At 38.9% G+C, this 26,129-nt stretch overlaps 1 protein-coding gene across 5 annotated transcripts in view; it reads left to right on the top strand.

Annotated features, from left to right (window-relative positions):
• The window catches only part of ATG7 (autophagy related 7), a 333,595-nt gene that overhangs the window by 195,929 nt on the left and 111,537 nt on the right, over window positions 1-26,129 (top strand). For all 5 annotated transcript variants that reach the window (XM_061197268.1, XM_061197267.1, XM_061197270.1 and 2 more), the window contains one exon: window positions 14,292-14,414. In XM_061197268.1, the coding sequence (XP_061053251.1) occupies window positions 14,292-14,414 (123 nt within the window). The remainder of the gene's footprint in view (window positions 1-14,291; window positions 14,415-26,129) is intronic.

Here is a 26,129-nt window from a genome sequence, read left to right on the forward strand (position 1 = left end):
TTTATTCTTTTTATTTTAATTTTTTTAAATTAATTAATTAATTAATTTATTTTTGGCTGTGTTGGGTCTTTGTTTCTGTGTGAGGGCTTTCTCTAGTTGCGGCGAGCGGGGGCCACTCTTCATCGCGGTGCGCGGGCCTCTCACCGTCGCGGCATCTCTTGTTGTGGAGCACAAGCTCCAGACGCGCAGGCTCAGCAGTTGTGGCTCACGGGCCCAGTTGCTCCGCGGCATGTGGGATCTTCCCAGACCAGGGCTCGAACCCGTGTCCCCTGCATTGGCAGGCAGATTCTCAACCACTGCGCCACCAGGGAAGCCCTCTTTATTCTATTAATATGGTGCATTACATTGATTTATTTTCATATATTGAACTAACCTTGCTTTCCAGGGATAAATCCCACTTTCTCATGGTGTATAATTCTTTTTATATGTTGCTGGATTCAGTTTGCTAATACTGTACTGAAGATTTTTGCATTTATATTCATAAGGGACATTTCTCTGTGATGTCTTTTCTGGTTCTAGTATCAGGATACTACTGGCCTCAGAGAGTTAGTTAAGACATGTTTCCTCCTTTTTTGTTTTTTGGGAGTTTGTGAAAGTTTGGTTAATTCTTCTTTAAATGTCTAGTAGAATTCACCAACAAAGCCACTTGATCCTAGTTGTTTTTTTTTTTTTTTTTTTGTGGGAAGTTTTATGATTGCTCATTCGCTCTTTTTACTTTTCATAAGTCTATTCAGATTTTCTATTTCTTTCCTTTTTCTAAAATTTTTAAAAAATTTTTTAAATTTATTTTTGGCTGCTTTGGGTCTTCGTTGCTGCGCACGGGCTTTCTCTAGTTGTGGCGAGCAGGGGCTACTCTTTGTTGCGGTGTGCGGGCTTCTCATTGCGGTGGCTTTTCTTGTTGCGGAGCATGGGCTCTAGGCGCCCAGGCTTCAGTAGTTGTGGCTCAGGGGCTCTAGAGCACAGGCTCAGTAGTTGTGGCGCCCGGGCTTAGCTGCTCTGCAGCATGTGGGATCTTCCCCAACCAGGGCTCGAACCCATGTCCCCTGCATTGGCAGGTGGATTCTTAACCACTGTGCCACCAGGGAAGTCCCTCTATTTCTTTTTAAGTCAGTTTCAATACTTTGTGTCTTTCTAGAAGTGTGTCCATTTCATCTGGGTTTTCTAGTTTATTGGCATATGGTCGTTTATGGTATTATAATCAGTTTTATTTCTCTAAGATTGATAGTATTGTCCCCTCTGTCACTCTTGATATTAGTGATTTGAGTCTTCTTTTATTTTTGGTCAGTCTAGATAAAGATTTGTCAATTTTGTTGATATTTTCAAGAAACCAGCATTTTATTTATGCTCAATTCTTTATATTTTCTTCCTTCTGCTTGCTTTGTATTTAGTTTGCTTTTTGCTTTGTTTTGTTGTTAGCGTGAAAGGTTAAGTTGTTGATTTAAAATTGTTCTTTTTTTTTTTTTTTTAGAGATTTTAAAAAATTATTTATATATTTTTGGCTGCCTAGTTGCGGTGAGCGGGGGCTACTCTTCGTTGCGGTGCTCAGGCTTCTCATTGCTGTGGCTTCTCTTGTTGTGGAGTATGGGCTCTAGGCATGCGGGCTTCAGTAGTTGTGGCTCACGGGCTCTAGCGCATGGGCTCAGTAGTTGTGTCTCTCAGCCTCTAGGGTGCAGGGTCAGTAGTTGTGGCGCGTGGGCTTAGTTGCTCCGCAGCATGTGGGACCTTGCTGGACCAGGGCTCAAACCTGTGTCCCCTGCATTTGCAGGTGGATTCTTAACCACTGTGCCATGAGGGAAGTACCTAAAATTGTTCTTTATTATAGACATTTATAGTTATAAATTGCTCTCTAAGCAGTGCGTTCATTGCATCTCATACATTTTGGTATGTTGTGTTTATTTTTTTCATCTCAAAGTGTTTTCTAATTTCCCTTGATTTTTTCTTTGATTCACTGCTTTTAGGAGTGTGTTTTTTAATATCCACATATTTGTGAGTTTCCCAGATTTCTTTCTGTTACTGATATCTATTTTCATTCCATTGTAGTTAGAGAACATATAATGTATGACTTCATTTTTTTATGGTCTAACACGTGGTGTATCCTGAAGAATGCTTCATGTGCATTTGAGGAGAAAATGTGTTCTGCTATCACTGGATATAGTGTTCTATAGATTTCTGTTAGATCTAGTTCATATATAGTTTTGTTCAAGTCTTCTGTTTCCTTGCTGATCTTCTGTCTTGTTGTTATATCCGTTATTGAACATGCAGTATTGACGTCTCCAACTATTATTGTTTACTTATATTTTTCCCTTCAGTTCTGTCAGTTTTTGCTTCATGTGTTTTGAGGCTGATAGGTACATGTATGATTATAATTATACATTTTTGATAGACTGACCCTTTTATCATTAGATAATGTCCTTCTTTGTCTCTTAACAATGTTGAAGTGTATTTTGTCTGATATTAGTATAGTCTCTCCAGCTCTCTTTTGGCTCCTATTTGCATGGAATATCTTTTTTTAAAAAGCAACTTTAGGGACTTCCCTGGCGGTCCAGTAGTTAGGACTTGGTGCTTTCACTGCTGGGGCTGGGTTCCATCCCTGGCTGGGGAACTACGATCCTGCAAGCCGTGCTGCTCGGCCAAAAAAAGAAAAAAAGACTTCATTGAGATATCATTGATATATAAAAATTATATATATTTAAGGTATACAAATTAATGTTTTGATATATATATGTATATATATAGTGAAATAATCACCACAGTCAAGCTAATCAACATATCCATCACCTCCAGCACCAGTAGTCACCATTACGTATGTGTGTGTGTTGAGAAGTTTAATTTAAGATCTATCCTATTAACACATCTCAATTATACAATATAGTATTGTTAACTGTCTATCACCGTGCCATACATTAGATCTCTAGAGCTTACTCATCTTGCATAATTGAAAGTGCATGGAATATCTTTTTCTCTTCTTTTACTTTCAACTTATTTGTGTCTTTGAATCCAAAATGAATCTCAAGTAGACAGCATACGGTTGGATCACACTTTTTTAATGCATTTTGCTGTGTCTACCTTTTAGTTGGAGTCTAATTCATTTACATTTAATGTAATTACTGGTAAAATTTACATTTGCAATGTTGCTATTTGTTTTCTATGTGTCTCATGTCTTTTTTCTTTCTGTATTTCTCAATTACCACCTTCTTTTGTGTTAAATAGATATTTTCTAATATACCATTTTAATTCCCTTGTATTTTCTTTTATTTTTTTAGTTAATTTCTCAGTGGCTGCCCTGGGAATCACAGTTAACATCTTAATTTATAACAGTGTAATTTGGTTTAACATCAACTTAATTTCATTAGTGTACAAAAACTTTGCTGCTGTATACATCTGTTTCTCTTTCCTTCCTTTGTGTAATTTCCTTCCAAATTACATCTTTATACATTATATGACAACACAGATTTTTTTTTAAACATCTTTATTGAAGTATAACTGCTTTACAATGGTGTGTTGCTTTATAACAAAGTGAATCAGTTATACATATACATATGTTCCCATATCTCTTCCCTCTTGCATCTCCCTCCCTCACACCCTCCCTATCCCACCCCTCTACGTGGTCACAAAGCACCGAGCTGATCTCCCTGTGCTATGCGGCTGCTTCCCACTAGCTATCTATTTTACATTTGGTAGTGTATATATGTCCATGACACTCTCTCACCCTGTCACATCTCACCCCTCCCCCTCCCCATATCCTCAAGTCCATTCTCTAGTAGGTCTGTGTCTTTATTCCCGTCTTGCCACTAGGTTCTTCATGACCTTTTTTTTTTTTTCCTTAGATTCCATATATATGTGTTAGCATACTATATTTGTTTTTCTCTTTCTGACTTACTTCACTCTGTATGACAGACTCTAACTCCATCCACCTCATTACAAATACCTCCATTTCATTTCTTTTTATGGCTGAGTAATATTCCATTGTATATATGTGCCACATCTTCTTTATCCATTCATCTGATGGTGGACACTTAGGTTGCTTCCATGTCCTGGCTATTGTAAATAGAGCTGCAATGAACATTTTGGTACATGACTCTTTTTGAATTATGGTTTTCTCAGGGTATATGCCCAGTAGTGGGATTGCTGGGTCATATGGTAATTCTATTTGTAGTTTTTTAAGGAAGCTCCATACTGTTCTCCATAGTGGCTGTATCAATTTACATTCCCACCAACAGTGCAAGAGTGTTCCCTTTTCTCCACACCCTCTCCAGCATTTATTGTTTCTAGATTTTTTGATGATGGCCATTCTGACCGGTGTGAGATGATACCTCATTGTAGTTTTGATTTGCATTTCTCTAATGATTAATGATGTTGAGCATTCTTTCATGTGTCTGTTGGCAATCTGTATATCTTCTTTGGAGAAATGTCTATTTAGGTCTTCTCCCCATTTTTGGATTGGATTGTTTGTTTTTTTGTTATTGAGCTGCATGAGCTGCTTGTAAATCTTGGAGATTAATCCTTTGTCAGTTGCTTCATTTGCAAATATTTTCTCCCATTCTGAGGGTTGTCTTTTGGTCTTGTTTATGGTTTCCTTTGCTGTGCAAAAGCTTTTAAGTTTCATTAGGTCCCATTTGTTTATTTTTGTTTTTATTTCCATTTCTCTAGGAGCTGGGTCAAAAAGGATCTTGCTGTGATTTATGTCATAGAGTGTTCTGCCTATGTTTTCCTCTAAGAGTTTGATAGTGTCTGGCCTTACACTTAGGTCTTTAATCTATTTTGAGTTTATTTTTGTGTATGGTGTTAGGGAGTGTTCTAATTTCATACTTTTACATGTACCTGTCTAATTTTCCCAGCACCACTTATTGAAGAGGCTGTCTTTTCTCCACTGTATATGCTTGCCTCCTTTATCAAAGATAAGGTGACCATATGTGCGTGGGTTTATCTCTGGGCTTTCTGTCCTGTTCCATTGATCTATATTTCTCTTTTTGTGCCGGTACCAAACTGTCTTGATTACTGTAGGTTTGTAATATAGTCTGAAGTCAGGGAGCCTGATTCCTCCAGCTCCAGTTTTTGTTCTCAAGATTGCTTTGGCTATTCGGGGTCTTTCGTGTTTCCATACAAATTGTGAAATTTTTGACAACACAGATTTATAATTATTGCTTTATGCATTTGTATTTTAAATCACATAGGAGAAAAAAAATTACAACAGAAATATATTTAGTCTTTTATATTTATCTATACAGTTACCTTTACCTGTGTTCTTTTCTAAATGTGGATTTGAGTTACTGTCTAGTATCCTTTCATTTCAGCCTGAAGGACTTCCTTTAGTGTTTCTGACAGGGCAGGTTTGCTAGTGATGAATTCTTTGTTTTCTGTTTATCTTGGAATGTGTTAATTTCTCCTTCATTTTTGAAGGTTAGTTTTGCTGGACATGGAATCCTTGGTTGAGAGTTTCTTTTTCTTTCAGCACTTTGAGTATTTAATTACACTACTTTTGACCCCTGTGGTTTCTGATGAGCAATTGGCTGTTAATGATTCCTTTTACATGATAGGCTCTTTCTTGTGTTTACAAGAGTCTCCCTTTGTCTTTTTACAGTTTGGTTATGTGGTATGTAGGTATGGATCTCGTTGAGTTTATTCTACTTGGAGTTGAGCTTCTTGGATGTATAGATTAATGTTTTTCATCAAATTTGGGACGTTTTCTCCCATTATTTCCTCAAGTATTCTTTCTGCCCTTTTCTGTCTCTCCTGTCTTCTGAAACTCCCATTATGCATATGTTGGTATGGATGGATATTTGAGGCTGTATTCATTTTTTTTCATTCTTTTTTCTTTCTGTTCCTCAGACTGGATAGCCTCAATTGACCTATCTTCATGTTCAATGATTCTTTCTTCAACTTGCCCAAATCTACTGTTGAGTGTCTCTCATGAATTTTTCAGTTGTACTTTTTAACTCCAGAATGTCTCTTGGGTTCTTTTTTATAATTTCTCTATTGGTATTCTGTATTTTAGTGAGGTATTTTCTCATACTTTCTTTTAGTTACTTGTACATGGTTTTTTTAGTTCTTTGAACATACTTAAAATAACTGTTTTAAAGTCTTTGTCTAGTAGGTTCCTCGGGGATAGTTTTTATAGACTGATTTTGTTTTTGTTTTGTGAGGGACATACTTTCTTGTTTCTTTGTAATTTTTTATTGAGAACTGGACATTTTCAATAATATAATGCCACAATTCTGGGAATCAGATTCTCCCCCTTCTCTGTGGTTTACTGTCATTCCTTGCTGCTCCTGTTGTTTTTGATTTAGTGACTTCTCTAAACTAATTTCATTAAGTTTGTATTCTTTGTCCTGTGTGGCCATCAAGTTTCTGCTCAGTTAGCTTAGTGGTCATCTAATGATTGGATAGAGATTTTCTTAAATGCCTGGAACCAGTAAGTCCCCCAGTGTTTGCTGGGGGGCTCTGTGTGCATATTGGGGCATGCCTTTTGTGCTCAGATGGGCAGTTAAGAACTCTGCCTTACCCTTCATGTCCTACTTGCACACATCCTCACGATCAGCTGGAGGTGAGAGCTTAAGGCCTTCTCAGATCTTTCTTGAGCATGTGCATGACTTTGAGCATGCTCCCAGCTCTGTGCCTGTGCATAGTCTTCTAGATTCCTAAGATTATGGAATTCCCCCAGATTTTCCTTTTAAGCTTTTTAGTCAGCTTATTGTTGCTTCAACTGTTATTTACCATCTCAGGAGATCACAGTGTTAAACAGTTGCTCCTGATACTTTTCAACAACTGGTCCCAGGAAAAAGGCTTTCACACAGGGTGAGTTCTGAGTTTGGTCGAATAAAGACAACAAGCAAGTAGGGTCTTCCTTCCAAACAGGTGACAGTTTTCTGAATGTGGGGTCAGAGCTCCTTCGGAACTCCAAATTGCCTCCTCCAGTGGCTGCCAGGCTGGTTTTCACTGTGGTAGTGTGTTGGTTTTCAAGGCTACAGTCAAGCTAGAAGGGGAAAAGGGATGGAAATGGGGCAAGTTAAAATACCACAAACCTTATAGTTTTTACTGTGAATCAGCTGCTTTTCTTAATTACTCCTCAGATTTTGTTAGTATTCTCTTTTCTTTTATGGAAGAGAGCATTTTCAAAGGTCCTTACTCCACTATTTTCACTGACGTCACTATGTGTCATCTTTTCTGTACTTGTCAAGCCCTATTTAGTGATAATAATTGTATTCTGAGTAATAAATGCAAAAAATGGTAATAAATGAATAGCATTTCTGTTGCTCTTTGTAAACCATTCTTTGTCAGTGATTGAAGTCATAATCTTTTTTTTAATCTAAGTGGGGAGATAGGCATGGAGTTGGATCCCCATTGTAGAAATGAGCAGACTCAGAAAGATGAAGTGTTTTGCCTAGTGTTGCCAAATTACTGCCCATTGCATTTTGACTCCCAGTTTTCAGTTTCTTTCCTTCTACTCAGTTGACCTCAGTGAATTTGTGATTTTGGTACGTGAAGGTACTAAGATGTAATATTATTTGGCTTCTTTTAGTACAGTTGTATGTTGCACCATAAGAAGTTTAGTTAAAATACTAAAGTGTTGGAACTTTCATACCATTGTCAGTTATCTCAATTTGAAAGCTATTCAGTGTTTTGATTTAAAATCTCCTGTATCCTTTAAATTACCATTGTGCCCATTTTACATTTGGATGCCTAAGAAAAATGTACACTATACAGTGACTTTAGGGAAAGGACAAGAGAATTATCTGTTTTATATTTTTGACGTGCCAATAATTATCCTGATTAATGCTATACTTTTTGACATGCTATTATATGTTTCTTTAACTTTGCTTTTATTTTTATTTTTATTATGAAATTAGATCAATTTATAGGAAAGAAGAACTAATTAACCTTAAAAATCTCATTTATATCTTTTCAGACTCACTTTTTAAAAATTTTTATACAATTCTTAAAGGTTACACTCCATTTACAGTTATTGCAAAATATTGGCTATATTCCCCGTGTTGTACAATACATCCTTGTAACCTGTCTTACACCCAATACTTTGTACCTCCCACTTCACCCCTGTATTGCCCCTGCTATTAAATATCTTGAACTCAGAGCTGCCCTCCTTTTTTAAAATCTGGCCTTATAAATCCTACCTGTGTCTAAATAGAGTAAGTTAATAGCAGCTGGTTTAGTTAGGATGATAGCTACATGTTTCCATATGAAGCCGTTTTCTCATCCATTATCTGCTTTATATCACTGACGTATATAGAAATAGGAACAAAGTTACTGAACATCTGGTTGATATTTGAAAATGCCATCAACTGCTGATTACCAGGGACAGTGAGGCAGAGTATTTCTTTCAATCCCTTTGGCAACTCAGTGTGCCATGGAGAGTGGGGTCAGAGAATACAAAAGGGAAAAAAGATCATCGGGAGTGGAATTAATCAAGGAAGACTTCTTGCAGTTGATAGTTGAGCTGAACTTTGAAGTGCAAGACCTCATCTGATAGGAAAGACAAGAGATCATTCTAGGTAGGCCAGCACCAAGAGGTAATGAGAAGGGAGCTGAAGCTTTCCCAAGGTGATGGTCCCAGGGAGGAGCTGGGAGTAGTGAAGGTGGAACAGTCGTGTTGTAAGGGCTGCTGAAATCAGGGCTTTTTTCCTCTTCTTTGATTCTTTTTTATGATGATGGGAGAAATCCCAGGGCACCAAGAGACAGAAACTGATCAAGGGGCTTTCTGGTGTTACTAGCAGTGCTTCCAGCTCATTATCCAACGTGGGGGCTTCTCTACCCTGGCATGGCTCCCTCAGCAAAAGGACTGGAAAACAGAGTTTTGCCCTCAGCTTGAAGTAAAGTCTCTGCAGACGACTGGGTGACTGTCCCTCGGAAGGGAGTGTTTTGACTCTTCTTTCATGGATTCTCATAGGATGGGAACTAAGGGTCCTGGTGGCTTCTAGCCATACTCTTTTATTACCCTATCTGGGATATTGGGCAAACTTTTCCTGTTTTTTTTAGAAATCATGACCCATGTATATTTTTAAATCATCAAGAGCAAATAAGTACAATTTCTAAACAACAAAGACTTTAAATAAGAGTTTTGCAGACACTGCGTGTTCCCATCCCCTTTTGAAAATATATTAGCTTTTTTTTTAGGTAGGGCACACAGTTCCTCATGTCCTTGTTTAAGAATAACAGACAAGAGTTGCAAACTGTGAATCTATTCTGCTTCTCATGAACTGAAAGTCATTGCTTGGTGTAGTCAGGAGATCTTAGACTCTATGAAAGGCATTCTACAGAGAGCCATCCAACAATTGGAGGATTCTGGAGGGACTTAAATGCCTAGCTGGAGAGTATAGTTTTGATCTAGTAGCCACCGAAGAGTCTCAGCAAGAGAAGTGATATTCCTAAAATCATGTTTTAAGAAGAGATTCTACCATCTTTGTCCAGGGATATGTGCTCATGTACATCATGAATAAAGAACCTAGCCTTACAGAATAGTTAAGTAAGGAAAATTGTGTCCATTAGGAAAGGATCTGTATCTTTATACTGAAAGAGTCATTATTATTTCTCTACTTAGCAAAGTACCTTTAGAATACTTACAACCTTCCAAAATGTAATGTGTACAAGACCACATATTATATAATTTACTTAAGAGGTGTTATATGTTTTATGACAGGTTGTTGCAGTGCTCAAATTCATTGTGGTAGTATCTTTTTTTTTTTTTTTTGATAATTTAAAACACATTTTTCCCCTTTAAGAAGGTTAAGATGTTTGTAGAGGAAAAAAAACTCCTACGTTTTATAAGCTGCTTATACTTGTAACACAGATTAACTTCCCTGCGCATAAAGGGAATACTGGAAAACTCTTGCATGATTAAATATGCCCCTAGGGGATTAAGTTTTTCCACATATTTTTCAAGCCAGAGCTATTAATAATGTTTCAGCCTTAAACTTGCTGTACATCCTGATTATGGGGGAGGCCTTCACTCATTCTGCCCTTGCTGTTAGTTTTTTCACTGTCCAGGTTTGTAGCTCTACAAAATTAGCTGTGGAAACGTAGGCTTGAAATCTCAGAGAATAATTAAGGTCTGACAAAGTGCCATCTCTGGAGTTACTCCAAATTTTTTTTCAAAGTTTTTGCCCGTTTTTCACTCCCATGTCGTCTTCTTTTTTTAACCTTACTGGAAACCTAGCACAAAGTAGCTGTTTAATTAGTTTAGTAGTTCACCCAGGAATAAGTGATCACTGGATTGACCTAGGATTATCATACTAAATGAATTAAGACAGAAAGACAAATACCATATGATATCACTTATGTGGGGTCTAAAAAAAAATACAAATGAACTTACTTACAAAATGGAAATAGACCCACAGGCAGAGAAAACTAACATATAGTTACCAAGGGGGAAAAGAGAGGAGGGATAAATTAGGAGTTTGACATCAACATATACGTACTACTATATATAAAATAGATAACCAACAAGGACCAACTCTATAGCACAGGGAATTATACTCAATATTCTGTAATAACCTGTATGGGGAAAGAATCTAAAAAAGAATATATATATATATATATAAATATATGTATCTGAATCACTTTGCTGAATACCTGAAACTAACACATCGTAAATGAACTATATGTCAATTAAAAAATAAATTTAAAAAAATAAAAAATAAAAACAGCAATATTAATATCATGCCTCTTAAAAAAGAAAAAAGTAAGTTCACTAAACACACAGCATTTAGCATTTCAAAAACGATCACTTACTTTCTATGCACATTTTTCCTGAGATAACATTCTGGTTTGTAAGGACTCCCATAATTACTGAGGAATTCAATTATTAAGTGCCTTTTTATCCAGGCATTGGATTGTCAAATTAATTTACTGTGGCTAATCAGCCAAAGACTGTACTTTGTTAATGCCTTGGGGCATAACAGTCATCCCCTGCTCCTCCAGCTCTCCACGGTTCTGTCTCTTTGTCCCTCCAGCCTGCAGGTCTTTCCTCACCAGCCTCAGGTCCCTTCATCGCTACTCACTAGCCCCTCAAATTCTTTGACCCTTTCTGGCCAGTCCTCAAGCTTATTAGATCGGTCCTTAACTACCTTTCTCCCCAAACTTATATTTTCTGTCCTGAGCAGGGGCTTTAGATTGTTTAGCACTCTTCATGCGCTGCTGATCAGCTGCCCTTCTCACATTCCCCACCCAGCTGCCCCAGACTGTCATCACCCCCCTCAAGCTCCATGTCCCACCCCATCCCCTTTTCTGGCAGCAGATGACCTTGCTGCCTGCTGTTCAGACCCTAGAGTTCCTCGGCCCCCAGTTCCCTACTCTCCTAACTTAACACTTCAGCTGCTTTGCTGGTCCCTACCTACACACTTCTGTGCCCGGGGCAGAGCCACCCTCGTTTCTAGCTCCAACTTCTTCATTAGGACTTTAGAGGTCTTCTTCCTCTTCTTCTGAGAACTTTCTCCAGCACTGACGAAAAAATAAAAATTAAATTGAGATTTTAATATTATTTGACTAAGTAATATGTGCACATGGTTTTAAAAATTCAAGTAGTGTAGAAGAATGTACAGAGGCAACTACTTGATGTCAGGGTGGTGTGTGTGTGTGTGTGTGTGTGTGTGTGTGTGTGTGTGTGTGTGTGTATTCTTCCAGAGATATTATATGCAAAAACAAGCCTATGCGTATGTGCATTGCCCTTTCTTCCTCTCTCCTCCTCCACCTTTATTTTAAAAATATTAATACTAGACACATGGTCTGGACATTGCTTTTTAATATATCTCTGTCTTGGAAATCAGTTTATGTTAGTACTATAGAACTACCTCATTCTTTTTTTTTTTTTAATCTTTATTGGAGTATAATTACTTCACAATACTGTGTTAGTTTCTGTTGTACAGAAGGTGAATCAGCCATATGCATACATATATCCCCGTATCTCCTCCCTCTTGCATCTCCCTCCCACCTGTGGTCACAAAGCACCTAGCTGATCTGCCTGTGCTATGCTGCTGCTTCCCGCTAGCTAACTATTTTACATTCGGTAGTGTATATATGTTGATGCTGCTGTCACTTCGCCCCAGCTTCCTGCCCCCCGCCACCGCCACCGTGTCCTCAAGTCCATTCTCTACGTCTTTGTCTTTATTCCTGCCCTGCCACTAGGTTCATCAGTACCATTTTTTTTTTTTTTTTAGATTCTGTATGTATGTGTTAGCACTACAATGAGGTATCACCTCACACCGGTCAGAATGGCCATCATCAAAAAATCTAGAAACAGTAAATGCTGGAAAGGGTGTGGTGAAAAGGGAACCCTCCTACACTGTTGGTGGGAATGTAAATTGATACAACCACTATGGAGAATAGTATGGAGGTTCCTTAAAAAACTAAAAATAGAACTGCCTCATTCTTTTAATGGATCCTGATTATGTCCTTGATTGTAAATATACCACAATTTAGTTAATCAGTCCCCTTTAAAAGGGTAGTTATTCTTAATCTTTTGTTGCTGCAAACGGTGTTGCAGTGAGTGTCCTTACACATCAGTCTTTGTGCCCATGCAAGCAGGGTAAAAGCAGGAATGGTGTGGGCATGCTGCTTAAAAGTCAACATTCTCATCATCAGGCTTTCTTTAAAATGTTCACTATGTAAACTAAAAGATAATTGAATATTGAAGAATATTGAAAAAAAGGGAATCACAATTCCCCAACCCTCAACAACAACAAAAAGTCTTTGAAAAGTCTTTGAAGTGGAATTGCTGGATTGAAGGGCTTATACATTTTCATTTCTGAATGGAGAAAAAAATTTTCTAATTCTTTTTTCTATATCGTGGGTTATTGCTTCTCCAACCTTTCTGTTCATGTGTTGATTTCTTAGATTTATCTTCAATGTCTGCTATCTTTTTGAAACTTTCATCTCTTTATTTATTCTGAGTTTTGAGAGAATTTCCAAGGCATTATGGTTCAGTGTTTGCTTTCTGCAGTTCACAGTTCTTATGATCGTTGAATTTCTAAACGTGATAGTCATTTTTTTTTTTTGTGGTTTGCTTTTAAGTAGTCATATGTTCTTACATTGTTCTCAGAAGACTAGTGGTCTCCTATCTTTTGATCTTTTTGTTGAAGGACAACATGTATATGAAAACATGCTTGATAGTTTTTCACAAAGTATACCTTTGTAACCAGCACCCAGATAAAAGGAACAAATATTACCAACATCTCAGGACCTCTCCTGTGCACCATTCCAATTACAGTCCTTCAATGGATAACCACTCTCCTGACTTTTACACCACAGATTCATTTTTTTAAAAAAACTTTATGTAATTGTAATCCTGTAGCACATACTGCTTCTCCCTTCTATTGTTTAACATTATGTTTGTGAGAATTATGTATATTGTTGCATGTAGTTGTCTGTTTGTTTTTATTTCTGTATGTTATTCCATTGCATGAATAAACCACAGTTTGTTAATTCATTCTACTGTTGATGGACACTTGAGTAGTTCCTAGTTTGAGGCTATCATGAATAGTGCTGCCATGGATACTTTTGTTCAGGTCTTCTGATGCACATATGTACATATTTTTTGTTGGATGTATATATCTAGGAGTAGAATTTCATGATCACAGGGCATATACATGTTAAACCTCTAAAGCAGTTATCTCATTTTGCCTTCCCATGAGAATACTGGTTGTTCCACATCCTTGCCAGTACTTGGTATTTTCTGTCTTTTTCATTTTAGCCATTCTGGTAGGTATGAAGTAGTAGTTCATTGTGGTTTTAGTTGTCATTTCCCTGATAACTTGTAATGTTGAGCAACTTTTCATATGTTTATTGACTATTTGGGCAACTTCTTTTGTGATATGCCTGGTGAAATTCATTTTTACATTTAAAAAAATTTTTTAAATGCATTTGACTAGCTGGTAGGCCACATTTCCCACCCTTTTGTCCCCCCCCCTTTCCCTTTATCCTTAAAAAATTTTTTTCTTGACTCTCCTCTTGACTATTATTTTTCTCCTAAAAAGTGAACTTTAGAATCAGCAACCTCAACTCTTCTAGAAGTTTTAGTGAATTTGCATGTAACTTACTTTGTTTGAGAAATACCATCATCTAAATTGGAAGATGATATTGTCATTCTTTCTAAGAAAGAGAAAATAATAAATCCTAAGCCCTCACAGTTTTTTGCCTACCATGTTGATTTTTCCCATATTTAATTTTTAATTCTAGCTTTAGTTCCATTTTTGACAAGTGATTATTAGAAGTGAAACTCTCTTAATATGCATTTAAAGTCTACAGCCCCCTTAAATACATCTATATGTATAATTATCTTACAGGTTCTTGATCAGTATGAACGAGAAGGATTTAATTTCCTGGTGAAGGTGTTTAATTCTTCACATTCCTTCTTAGAGGATTTGACTGGTCTTACGTTGCTGCATCAAGAGACCCAGGCTGCTGAGGTAAGACTAAAACAAGCATTTTGTTCAGAAGACTGATGTGTTTCAAACCTGTTTGATAATCGGATTTATGGAAAAGGAAGGAAGCAGTTCATTACAATTTTTTCCTTAGAACAAAATCGCTAAGTAAGTCTGCTGGTTATCAGAAAATGAACTTTCTGCAGTTGCTGGATGATGCAGTGTGCAGGTTATTGTGTGGTAGGTTCCAAATGTACAAAATTGCTGATAAAGGAAGTACAGGTTATTGATTTCCAAGCACCTCTGGTCCTTACTGAAGAACAGCATGCCTGTGGCCCTTGGAGAGTTGGCTGTGATGTCCATACATCAAAATGCAAGTCAGGGAAGACATTGGACTCTGGCCATGTCTTTGATTTCACAACTGAACCCATCTTTGTAGGCCACTGAACCTCACCACGAAATGGCTTCCTCAATTACAACCTAAGAGAGTTTTGTTTTGCTTGTCATTTAGAATATTTTGCAAATCGTAATTTCCTGGGTTGCTACCATTTTGTGTGTGTGTGTGTGTGTGTGTGTTTTTTAAGACTGGGATTACAAAATAGATTATCATTTTGCTTTTCCAAATGCTCACTGTTCTTAGAAAAAGGTATGCTGTGTATGTGTGGCACCGTTGGGTCACTTGGCCAAACAGACAGTTCCTCAAAATGGATGAATGAGATTAAACCAACATCTCCCCCCGCCATTCCCTACCCACCTCCACCCCCGACCCCACCCCACCCCCACCCAGTAGCCTAGGTAAAGAAGCTCTTAGGAAAAATGTGGCGTGTCATAGCGTTTCCGCAAGCTGCATAAGGAAAACCTTGAGTGCCTGTATCCTATCGGAATGGAACACTTGCAAAGTTACCATCAGTCCCATAGTAACTGATGTTGAGAGTAACATAGTTCCTCTGTTGAGTAACAGATGTTGAGTAACATAGTTCATTGATTTCTGCCTGAGGTTTTGTATGCTCAACATTGGGGGAAGCCCCAGTGGTCAGTGAGTGATGGTCAAGCCCGATACTGCGCTAGCTGGTGGTGAAAAGGCTGGTGTTTGGAAGACTGGAACTAGCACTGAGTATAGGAAAACCATGTAGAAATAGCAGAATGAAATCTTGTGAAGCTTTCAGCAGACCGGAGTAAGAGTTTCAGCCACCCCAGAGAATCATGATAGTGCTCTTGTAGTGCTAGACTTAGAGCTGAAACTGATTCTTCTTTGACCTGCTTTGGTGTCCTCTGGGCATTCAGCAGATGCAATCTTCCACTTATGACCAATAGTTAGACCCACATAGGGTGTCTTAGCTTCATTTTCAGGAGATGAATGGCATCTCTACAGGACTTTAAGAGACGTTGAGATTTTCCTCAGAGCTGTGATTGGCTTCCCAGACACGGTTCAGAGTATCATGTTGATCATGGCTGCCATTTTTTCTTTTGAGCAGCGCTGATGGCAAGGGAAAAATAACTTACGGGTCTTTTCAACCACGCAGTCATTTGACTAGTTGGCTGGGAGAATTTTTCCACCCAGCTAGAAATAATTCACATACTTCTCTTTAACTGCCTAGAAGAATTGCAACTTGAAATTGATCCCACGCTTCACTCTTTAAAAACAGAGCAGATGCTAGGATAATGGGCAGATTCCTTCATTAAACCTGGCTTGTTTTGCGTTTTGGTTGGTCAAACATTTGTAGTCTTTTCGAAGACCCAGAAGGAGAAGGGGAAGCTTGAGAGCAGTAGCAGCTAGGTGGTAGGGCGGAAGGGGGTGTGATGTCATCCACAAGCCTTAGCTTTCTTTCTGAAGTTCTCCTCTGTTAAATTACATTTATAGTTTTGGAATCATAAGTTACACATCACATTTTAGATTAGAGATGGTAAACTGGTTGGCCTATGAGCCAGATATGGCTTACAGGTGTGTTTTGTTTGGCCTACCCTATGTGTTAAATTCTGAATAAAGCCAACATTTAAAAATTATGCGTTTTACCTAAAAATATGAATGTTCCCATTTCCAGCTTCTTTGAAAAATCAGATCTGGCAACCCCAGGCCTGCATTCCTTAATAGTGATGTTAGCTGGAGCCAAGAAGAAAATTTTATAGATAAATAATGCACTTGATACAAAGTTTTAAAGGCATAAAAATATTCTGTGTGGAAAGGAAACCTTCCTTCTGCACCTGTCCCTTAACACCCAGTTCTCTTCCTGGAGACAAACACTGCTGTTAGTTTCTTGCCCAAAGGTATTCTTTAGGTGAGGATGCTCTGTTTAGAAGATGTTCTTCACAGTATGGAGGTTCGTTAAAAAACTAAAAATAGAACTACCACACGACCCGGCAATCCCACTACTGGGCATATACCCTGAGAAAACCATAATTCAAAAAGAGTCATGTACCTCAGTGTTCACTGCAGCTCTATTTACAATAGCCAGGACATGGAAGCAACTTAAGTGTCCATCAACAGGTGAATGGATAAAGAAGATGTGGCACATATATACAATGGAATATTACTCAGCCATAAAAGAAATGAAATTGAGTTATTTGTAGTGAGGTGGATGGACCTAGAGTCTGTCATACAGAGTGAAGTAAGTCAGAAAGAGAAAAAGAAATACCGTATGCTAACACATACATAAGGAATTAAAAAAAAAGGTTATGAAGAACCTAGGGGCAGGACAGGAATAAAGACGCAGACCTACTAGAGAATGGACTTGAGGATATGGGGAGGGGGAAGGGTAAGCTGGGACAAAGTGAGGAGTGACATGGACATATATACACTACCAAATATAAAATAGATAGCTAGTGAGAAGCAGCCGCATAGCACAGAGAGGTCAGCTCTGTGCTTTGCGACCACCTAGAGGGGTGGGATAGGGAGGGTGGGAGGCAGACGCAAGAGGGAGGGGATATGGGGATATATGTATACGTATAGCTGATTCACTTTGTTATAAAGCAGAAATTAACACACCATTGTAAAGCAATTACACTCCAATAAAGATGTTAAAAAAAAAAGATGTTCTTCAGTTGATGACCCTTATTGGTATTGGAATTTGCAACTCCTGTCTTAGGAAAGGATTATTCTTTTTCTTAAAAAGCTCTAAATAGGACTGTGTTTTTAACAGATAATTCTCACCAGCAGACCTCAGAGCAACAAAAATCATTGTCTTGCCTATTTTACTTTACTGTGAAAAATGTGTGTGTGTAAATAAATATGAATATCAAAAAATATACACATATACACTGTGTAAAGGTAGTGTTTTGATTTGCATAGTTGATTCCCAGTGCATTTACAGATGTTCAGTAATAAAAATACAAACTTCTGCGTCCCATATAGAAAGGTCCCAACTTATTTTAGCAATGCAATCAGGAATGCCCAATTAATTCTCATCTTGGGCTAACTGTTTTCACCCATCAACACTGGAATTGCAAAAGATATGTGACAGTATCATTTGATACATTGTTTACAAAATATGTATTTGTACAAATACTAGCTTAAAAAAAAAAAACCTTTACTGAACATCTTTTGAAAACTTGGTAGCAAGGCACTATGCTAGTGACTGAATACAGAAGTTAATGAAATGAGCTCACAGTCTAGTGTGCGAAGCAGAGACGTAAATAGTGAACTCTAGTGTCACCAGAAATGTTTTAGTCATTTATATATTAGGTGCTGAGGGAGCAGTGGAAGTTACTTTACTGTGGGGAAGTTACTCCCTGGGGGAGTAGGGATGTCAAGGAAAACTTCCCAGGGACCAAATATTCCATTTAGTTTTAAAGGATGAGTAGGCGCTCTCTAAAAATAAGAGTTGGATTTGGGCAGGGAAAGTGTACGGAAGGAGTCGGACAGGAGAGGAGGGCCAGGGCATCCTAGGGATAAAGGACTCAGAGGCCAGGAGTCTTTAGTGTGTTACTCAGGTTGTGAGCATTTAGTTGGAGTTACCTGAAATCAGATAATGTACTTTTTAGTAACAGTTTTATTGACCTATAATTCACATACCATGAAATTTACCCTTTAAGAGTATACAATCCAGTGGTTTTCAGTGCATTCACAGAGTTGTTATGCTACTGTTATTCCTAAGTTTAGTACATTCTCATGCCCACAAAAAGGAACTCTGTACCCACTGAGCTGTCACTCCTTATTCCTACCTGCTCCTTCCAATCCTGATAACCACTCATCTCCCTTCTGTCTCGATGGATTTGCCTATTCTGGACATGTCACATAAATGAAACCAAACAATGCATGGCCTTTGTGTCTGATGTCTGTAACTTAGCATGATGTTTTCTAGGTTCATCCATATTGTAGCAAGGTAATTCTTCTCAGTTTAAAGAAAAAAAATGTTTTGATGCTATTAAACTTTTTCCTATCCCTTAACACCTGTGGTCTATCTCCCTAAATATATCCCCTTTATGAAGGATGAATACAAAGGTGATCCCGCTAGAGACTACAAATCCCTTTATTTTCATAGAAAGGGGCACAGAGAGAATAGATTGAGAGAGATATTCAAGACAGAATCATCCAGATTTAGTGAGATTGACCAGTGCAACCCAGTTTTTTGCACCCATCTCCCTTCCATCATCAAGTATACAAAAATGATTGCCATTATTTTAGTCCAGGTTACTAGTTTAATGATAGTGCTGTTGAGATTAACAAACAAATTGCCAGGTTGGTTTCTGTGGGAGGAGGGGTCAAGGAGCAAGGTGCAGAGTGGGGACTGGCAGTGGGGTGGAGGGGGGCGCCAAACTCACAAAGGTAAGTTTGTCTTGGGGTGTGATGATTGTGAGGTAGTGGAATAAATGAGTGAAAATGACTAGATGGTATTAGAGATAGGATGGAGATAGAGTTTGGAGAAAAAGAACAGAACTGGTAGATTGATTTTGCAGATAAAATTATTCTGTTTCATTTAGCGCAATGAGAAGAAGCTATAGAGCTAGGATGCAAGAAGAATAGTTAAATGAGAATTGTGTGTGGTATATTAATTTTATCTCGAGCTGTAGATTAAAAAATTTTAAATACCCACATCAGAAATGTTTTTGGTAATGCTAACATTTCATAAGGAAAGGGTATTGGACAGAGATTCGTGTTCTTTGTAGCCCATCTAGCTGCCAAATTGTAGGTGCATCTGCCCATGAGGTATTAAAAGGCCCCACTCAGCTTTTTACCCTCTTAAAATGTTGCTGTCTGAGTAGGGAATTTTGCATGGAGTTCTGACCTTTCCTTTCAAGACCCTTATTGAGAATGGGTTTGGATATTTGGAGATTGACCCCAGGTCCATATGGCTCCTAGATGGCTGTTTATCCCAGTTGGAACCAAAGGAAATGGCCTTAAAGTTGATGAAACACAAGATATCCAAGTCACGAAGCTGTTGAAGTGCTCACCAAATACTGTTTAAATTGCTGAATTTGTTGAAGAAAGGCTTAGTCTAAACCAAACATGTGAATGACTTAGCCATCTTTTCATAAAATGTGCTGTGACTTATCTTCTTAGGGTTATTTTTCATCAAGTATCAGTTCACATGTACTGATTTAGTTCCAACTGTGAGTTCAACATTGTGCTGTGGGAAACCCCAAATAATTTTCAAATTCTATCTAACTAGAGAGAAAACACTGATTATAAGAGTCAATGAAATAAGCTATATTGGTATATCCTTGAGATACTCAAATTCCAAAATTCCATGACCCAGCTTTCCTGAAATATTTCATTCTCATTCTTGAAAGTTTGCAAGTTTCATGATTCCAAGATTAATTTTAGGCTATGTTTTCTCCCCTTGACTGATGCTGTATCATACTGTTATGTTTTTAGGATTGCAGTTACAGCATTCTTTCAAAAGAATTGCATTTTTGCTAAGCAGAACTTGCTTTCTGCAGAATTGGGGATTAATGAATGATCATTTGTAAAGTAAGTTTAGCACACCAGCTATAACATAGGATGTAAAATCATAAACAGACTAGAAATGAACAGGGCTGGGCCGATGGGTTGATTTTTGAATTAAAACTCAGATTTTGACTCATCCACTACAGAATTCAGAATTCTAGAAAATAAAATGCCCATTTCTCTCATAGCAGGAAAGTCATATGAAAAACATTATAGTCATGTGATATGACTTCATTGGCATGACAATTTACTATTTAGCAAAGTAAATAGCACAATTAACAAGTGTTTCTGCTGGGACTTTTGCACTTACACTGAGTTTTTGGCCTCTCCCCCTTACAGCTGGTTTTGATTTGGTTCCCGTGGAATATTTTTGTTTTGTTTTGTTTTGTTTTGTATTTAACAACAGTCAGATATTTATGTACAGCTTCATCAAGAGCCTCCGATGACAAATATGCCTTTGGAGGCCAGTAGAAGCTGTGGGAAACCCCCATGTCAGCACTTAAACCTGTTTCCAATGGAGAGAAGTCACTCTGGGGACTGACCTAGCCTGCTCGTGAATCCACTTCTCTTTTCCCAAGCCTTCCGCTAGCCCACTTCCAACCTGCACTGGCCCATCCTGAGACTGTATCCTGCCTTGATTTTTCCTTATGGAGCAATCCCTCAAGACACAGCTTTGGCTTTCTTTCCTTAAGTGAGGGGGGAAAGGCAGAAACAGCAGGCAGAAAGCCATTTAATTCTTACATTGGAAACTAGAGCCTGGTTTTTGAAATAAGGCTTGGCAGTATCCCTTCAGAACTCACTTTATAAAATGAGTCACTTCTATTTGCTGTCACAGCTATCTACATGGATTTGAGATGTTTAGATAAGTTGGTATTAGGGAAAGATCCAGTTGGAGGATGGACAGTGAAGCCTGGGCAGAGTTCCCCACCCTTTAGAAGAGGAATCTTGGATGGTACAGTCCACTTGGAGGTCTGTGGGAGAGAGAGGGGAAGAACCATAAATGCTGAGTTCTAACAGCTAATATTAAGAAATAGAACATGGGAACTGCATCCTCCTTACATTTTAGTCCCTCTTCTGCTAGTGTTCTCACGAGTACTTGAGTCATGAGAACATTTTGTGCATCAGTTTACCAAATTAAAGTAAGATTGAACCCAATGTGAAATCCTTTTTAGCTGTAGTAATTCAGTGATTTTGATTCAGTATACCTGGTATGACCAAGAAGTAAAAAGATGGCCAATTTTTATATCAAAATGTTTTCAAATGCATCAGACTGATTCCTTTTTATACATTATACAAATATTCTCTAGTATCTTTCATCTGGCTGTCATTGCTAGAAACAGTTCTGGTTGCATTCTTCTGAGACTTAGATCTACCTGTACTTTGAACCTTTTAATCACTTCTCATACTTGGTATTGGTTGGTTTGTGTAGCAGTATATAAATCCAAAATGGTGCAATCTGGCCAAATAACTTATTCTCCAGACTTCGGTACTGAGGACTTTTGGCTTCTTCATAAACTCAGGTCTCCCCTCACTTTAATTAAATATGTTTATAAAACATGCCACTCACTACCTTTTCATACAGCTTCCAAAGACAGACTCCAGAATCCTGTAGTTTTAAGTAATGGCAGCATCCTTAGAATGTTAAGTGTATAATATGTGAGGAGCTTGTCTAAAAATCGGCCATATTACACCATAACATTCATAGAGTGTATGAGCGCCTGAACCCTGGCTTGGTCAGAGGCCTGAGTTCATAGCCCAGCTCCAACAGATGACCAGGACTGCTCTGTTCACCCTTACGGGTTGTGCAGGGCAGAACCATGTGCAGCGGCCCTATGTGAGACCTTGGGTCATTTACTTCATTGAGCTTCATTTTCTTTATTTGTAGAATGGGATCAGTAATTTCTACTCCTCACAGTTACTGTGAGCATTAAATAAGAAAGCACCTAACAAAAAAGACATTAATTGGGCTCCATCAAAATTTAAAACTTTGTGCTTCAAAGGATGCTATCAAGAAAGTGAAGACAGCCTACAGAATTAGAGAAAAAAGTTTTTTGCAATTCATTTATCTGATGAGGAACCGGTATCCAGAATATATAGGCAACTCTTACAACTCAATAATAAAAAGACATGTAGCTCAATTTAAAAATGGGCAATGGATTTAAATAGCCGTTTCTTGGGACTTGCCTGGTGGCACAGTGGTTAAGAATCTGCCTGCCAGTGCAGGGGACACGGGTTCGAGCCCTGGTCCGGGAAGATCCCACATGCCGCGGAGCAGCTAAGCCCGTGCGCCACAACTACTGAGCCTGTGCTCTAGAGCCATGAGCCACAACTCTTGAGCCCACGTGCCACAACTACTGAACCCTATGCGCCTAGAGCCCCTGCTCCGCAACAAGAGAAGCCACCGCAATGAGAAGCCCATGCACCACAACGAAGAACAGCCCCTGCTCGCTGCAACTAGAGGAAGCCCGTGTGCAGCAATGAAGACCCAACGCAGCCAAAATAAATAAATATATGTATATTATTTAAAAAAATAAATAGCTGTTTCTTCAAAGATGTACAGATGTCCAGTAAGTCCATGAAAAGATGCTCAGCATCATTAGCCATCAGAGAAATGCAGATCAAAACCACTGTGAGATACCACTGCACACCCACTAAGATGGCTATAATCAAAAAGATGACAGTAATAAGTGTTGGTGAAATGTGGAGAAATTGGAACCCTCACACACTGTTAGTAGAAATGTAAAACGGCACAGTCACTTTGGAAGACAGTCTGGCAGTTCCTCACAAAGTTAAATAGGGTTACCATATGGTTGTGCTCTTCCACTTCTAGGTATGTAAGCAAGAGAAATGAAAACATATGTTCACACAGAAACTTGTATGCAAATGTTTATAACAGCATTATTTATCATAATAACTAAAAGGTAGAGACAACCCAGAGGCCCACCAACTGGTAAATGGATCAATATAATGTGGATATTACATTTGGAATCATAATGGAATTTTATTTGGTAATAAAAAGGAAAGACAGCTACAACGCAGATGAAGGTTGAAATTATGCTAAGTGAAGGAAGCCAGTCACAGAAGGCCACATATTATAGTATTTCATTTATATGAAACGTCCAGAATTTAAAAATCCGTAGAGTCAGAGAGCAGATTAGTGGTTGCCGAGGAGTGGGCGTGGGGACTTCGGGGGAAAATGAGGAGTGACCACTTATGGGTAAGGGTTTCTTTCTGAGGTGATGAAGTGTTCTAATCTTGGGTTGTGATAATGGTTGCACACTGTGAATGTACTAAAACCAATGAATTATACACTTTAATGGGTGAATTGTGTGGTAATGTGAATTACTTCTCCATAAAGATGTTTTAAAAAGAAAAGAAAGCAAGCGCACAGCCCCAAGGCACATAGTTGGGGCTCTCTGGGCTTCTGCCTCCTCTCCTTTCTCTGTCCAGCTCCTGGTGGTAGTGGTGATTTTCTCTTGGTGACAGTGTGCTCGCTGTTTGTAGGAATGAACTTGGTGTAGATGCAACAGTGATTTCTCATGTTCTTATTGCGTCTTAGTTTTCAAAGCCTTAGTCTCTGTGCACCTCATTTAACCCTTTCCTGCAACACGGATAGCCAGTAAATACTCTGTTGGGGGTGGGATGCTAAAGGGGCCCACTGGCCAAGTGCCTCCCTTGTGGGCTTTCTGGGAGAAGATAGTCAAAATGTCAGCCCCTCATGGAGGGGTGAGAGGAAGGGGAGAGCGCTCTGTTGTTGTGAGTTGAAGCACGTGTTTGACAGATCCACATCCCAACCTGGCTCTGAATGTTTTTAACTTCCCTCTTTACCACAGGATTTTATTTTTTCCCAAGACTTTTTATTTTGAAAATTCTCAAACATACAGAAAAGTTTAAAGAAAAGTAAAATGAGTACCGCAATACCTTCCCCTTGGATTCCTCTATTAGCGTCTTGCCACACCTAGTTTCTCTCTTGCGCTCTCTTTCCACACACACACCACATACATATTCACACAATTTCTCTTTTCCTGAACCATTTGAAAGCAAGTTCCATATACAGTGACACCTCCCCCCTAAGTTTTTATCATGAATCTGCTAGTCATACAGACACTCTTCTGTGTAAGTAGAATGCTGTTATCGTCACAGAACAGTGAATGATAATTCCATACCACCACCCAAAATCCAGCACATATTCAAAATTTCCCAATAGTCCACAGGATTTTAAAGGCACCCTTTAAGCCACTGTTTGCTTTCTCCTTGAGTTTGTAACTTTATACATAAATAGTTTTTAAAGAATAATTAAGCATCAGTCACTTGGTATATAAACTTGAGCACATCTGTTAAGCTCTCTTGGTGCCCTCATCTCTACATGAGGAGACACAGTTCTTCTGTTAGGCAGGTGCCCCAGCCGTCCTGCTGCCCCCGGCAGGCCTCTTCCAGGTGAGGTTATCTCTAGGTATTACCTGAGCATCCTGGTCTGATTGAAGCAGCCCTGATAGCCAATCCACCCTCCAGTGCTTGAGGCTTTGAGGAGGTAGGAATGGGACTGTGGAGCTTATTTTTGATGTTTGGAAAAGCCAAACAGAAATAAAACATTTAAACCATGAGATTACATTGACCAGCTAAACCATCAAGTTGTTGCCGCACCACCATCCCTGCCCCCTGAATTCTGTCATCTCTGAGTAGAATAGAATACTGAACAGCTTGACCCATTCCGAAGCTCTGCTTGGCAGTTATGTGTGACTTTGAATTATTAAAAAAAAAAAAAAAAAAAGATGAAATAGTGCATTTTGTTGGGTAGGAGGGGTTTTTCAGTCTGTGAAAGAGAAAGTGGGGATTAGGAAGTAGAGAGCTGCTGGCCCAGGGCGCGCCTGCGCGACTTCCTGATGCGTCTGCAGTGGAGGGTCCTGGGGAGGTGTTCTTGCAGTCTGCCCTGTGACCATGATTCTAGGGGCTGTATTTTTACAGCTGACCCTTCTCACTTGCAAACATAACAGCTGCTATGTGTTGAATTTGGGGAATTTCCATGTTTTGATACTGTAAAATTAAATTGATTCTTGGTTCTGAAATCTTAGTTTTGATCCGTCTTGCTTCTCACTTAGCTGTGGGAGAGCAGGGAGGGAAGGGAATATGAAATATTCTAAGGTGTATGTTTTTTAAAATATTGTTCATATTTAATCATGGCTTCTGTTGGTCAACAAATATTTATTGGCCCCTTTCCAATTTCATGGTCGGGTGGGGATTCAAAGAGGTACAAGCCAGGCCTTCACGAGACTGATAGTGGGTAGCCTGCGGTGTGTGTGCAGGATGACTGCGGGGCGCTAGGCATGCACAGGAGCTGAGCACGTGGCACAGCAAGACCTGCAGGATTTCAGGGCATCAGATACAGAGAGAGGGCTCTGGGCAAGAGGTGGATTTTGAGCTGGGCCTCACAGATGGGACTCCGAGTGCAGGAAAGGAGAATGAGAGAAGCCATTCCAGAATGGCCCATGACCCAGGGTGCAGCCTGGATCTCTGACAGAAAGTACCACAAGAAGCATAGCAACCGCCATTGATTACATCAGCCGACATTTTCATGGCACTTTGGTACCTAGCCTTTTGACGCTCAAAACAATCTTATGAGGTGGCTTGACGCTCGAAACAATCTTATGAGGTGGCTCTGACCCCATTTTGTGGATGTGGTGGTCAAGGCTCAGAGAAGTGAATTGATTTGCTAACTTGACTAGTTAAACATAGCTATGCTCAGTGTTTACATCTTGAGGCTTACAGTACACTCACAAGCCCGGGAGCAGAGAGGGAGGTGGATGAGGAGAGACATGGATGTGCTCTGCTTTGTAGAGAGTACCACTACATCAACGCTGAGCAGTTTTAAGAAAGCA

Source organism: Eubalaena glacialis, chromosome 7 (genome assembly GCF_028564815.1).
Source record: "Eubalaena glacialis isolate mEubGla1 chromosome 7, mEubGla1.1.hap2.+ XY, whole genome shotgun sequence".
Lineage (NCBI taxonomy): Eukaryota > Metazoa > Chordata > Mammalia > Artiodactyla > Balaenidae > Eubalaena > Eubalaena glacialis.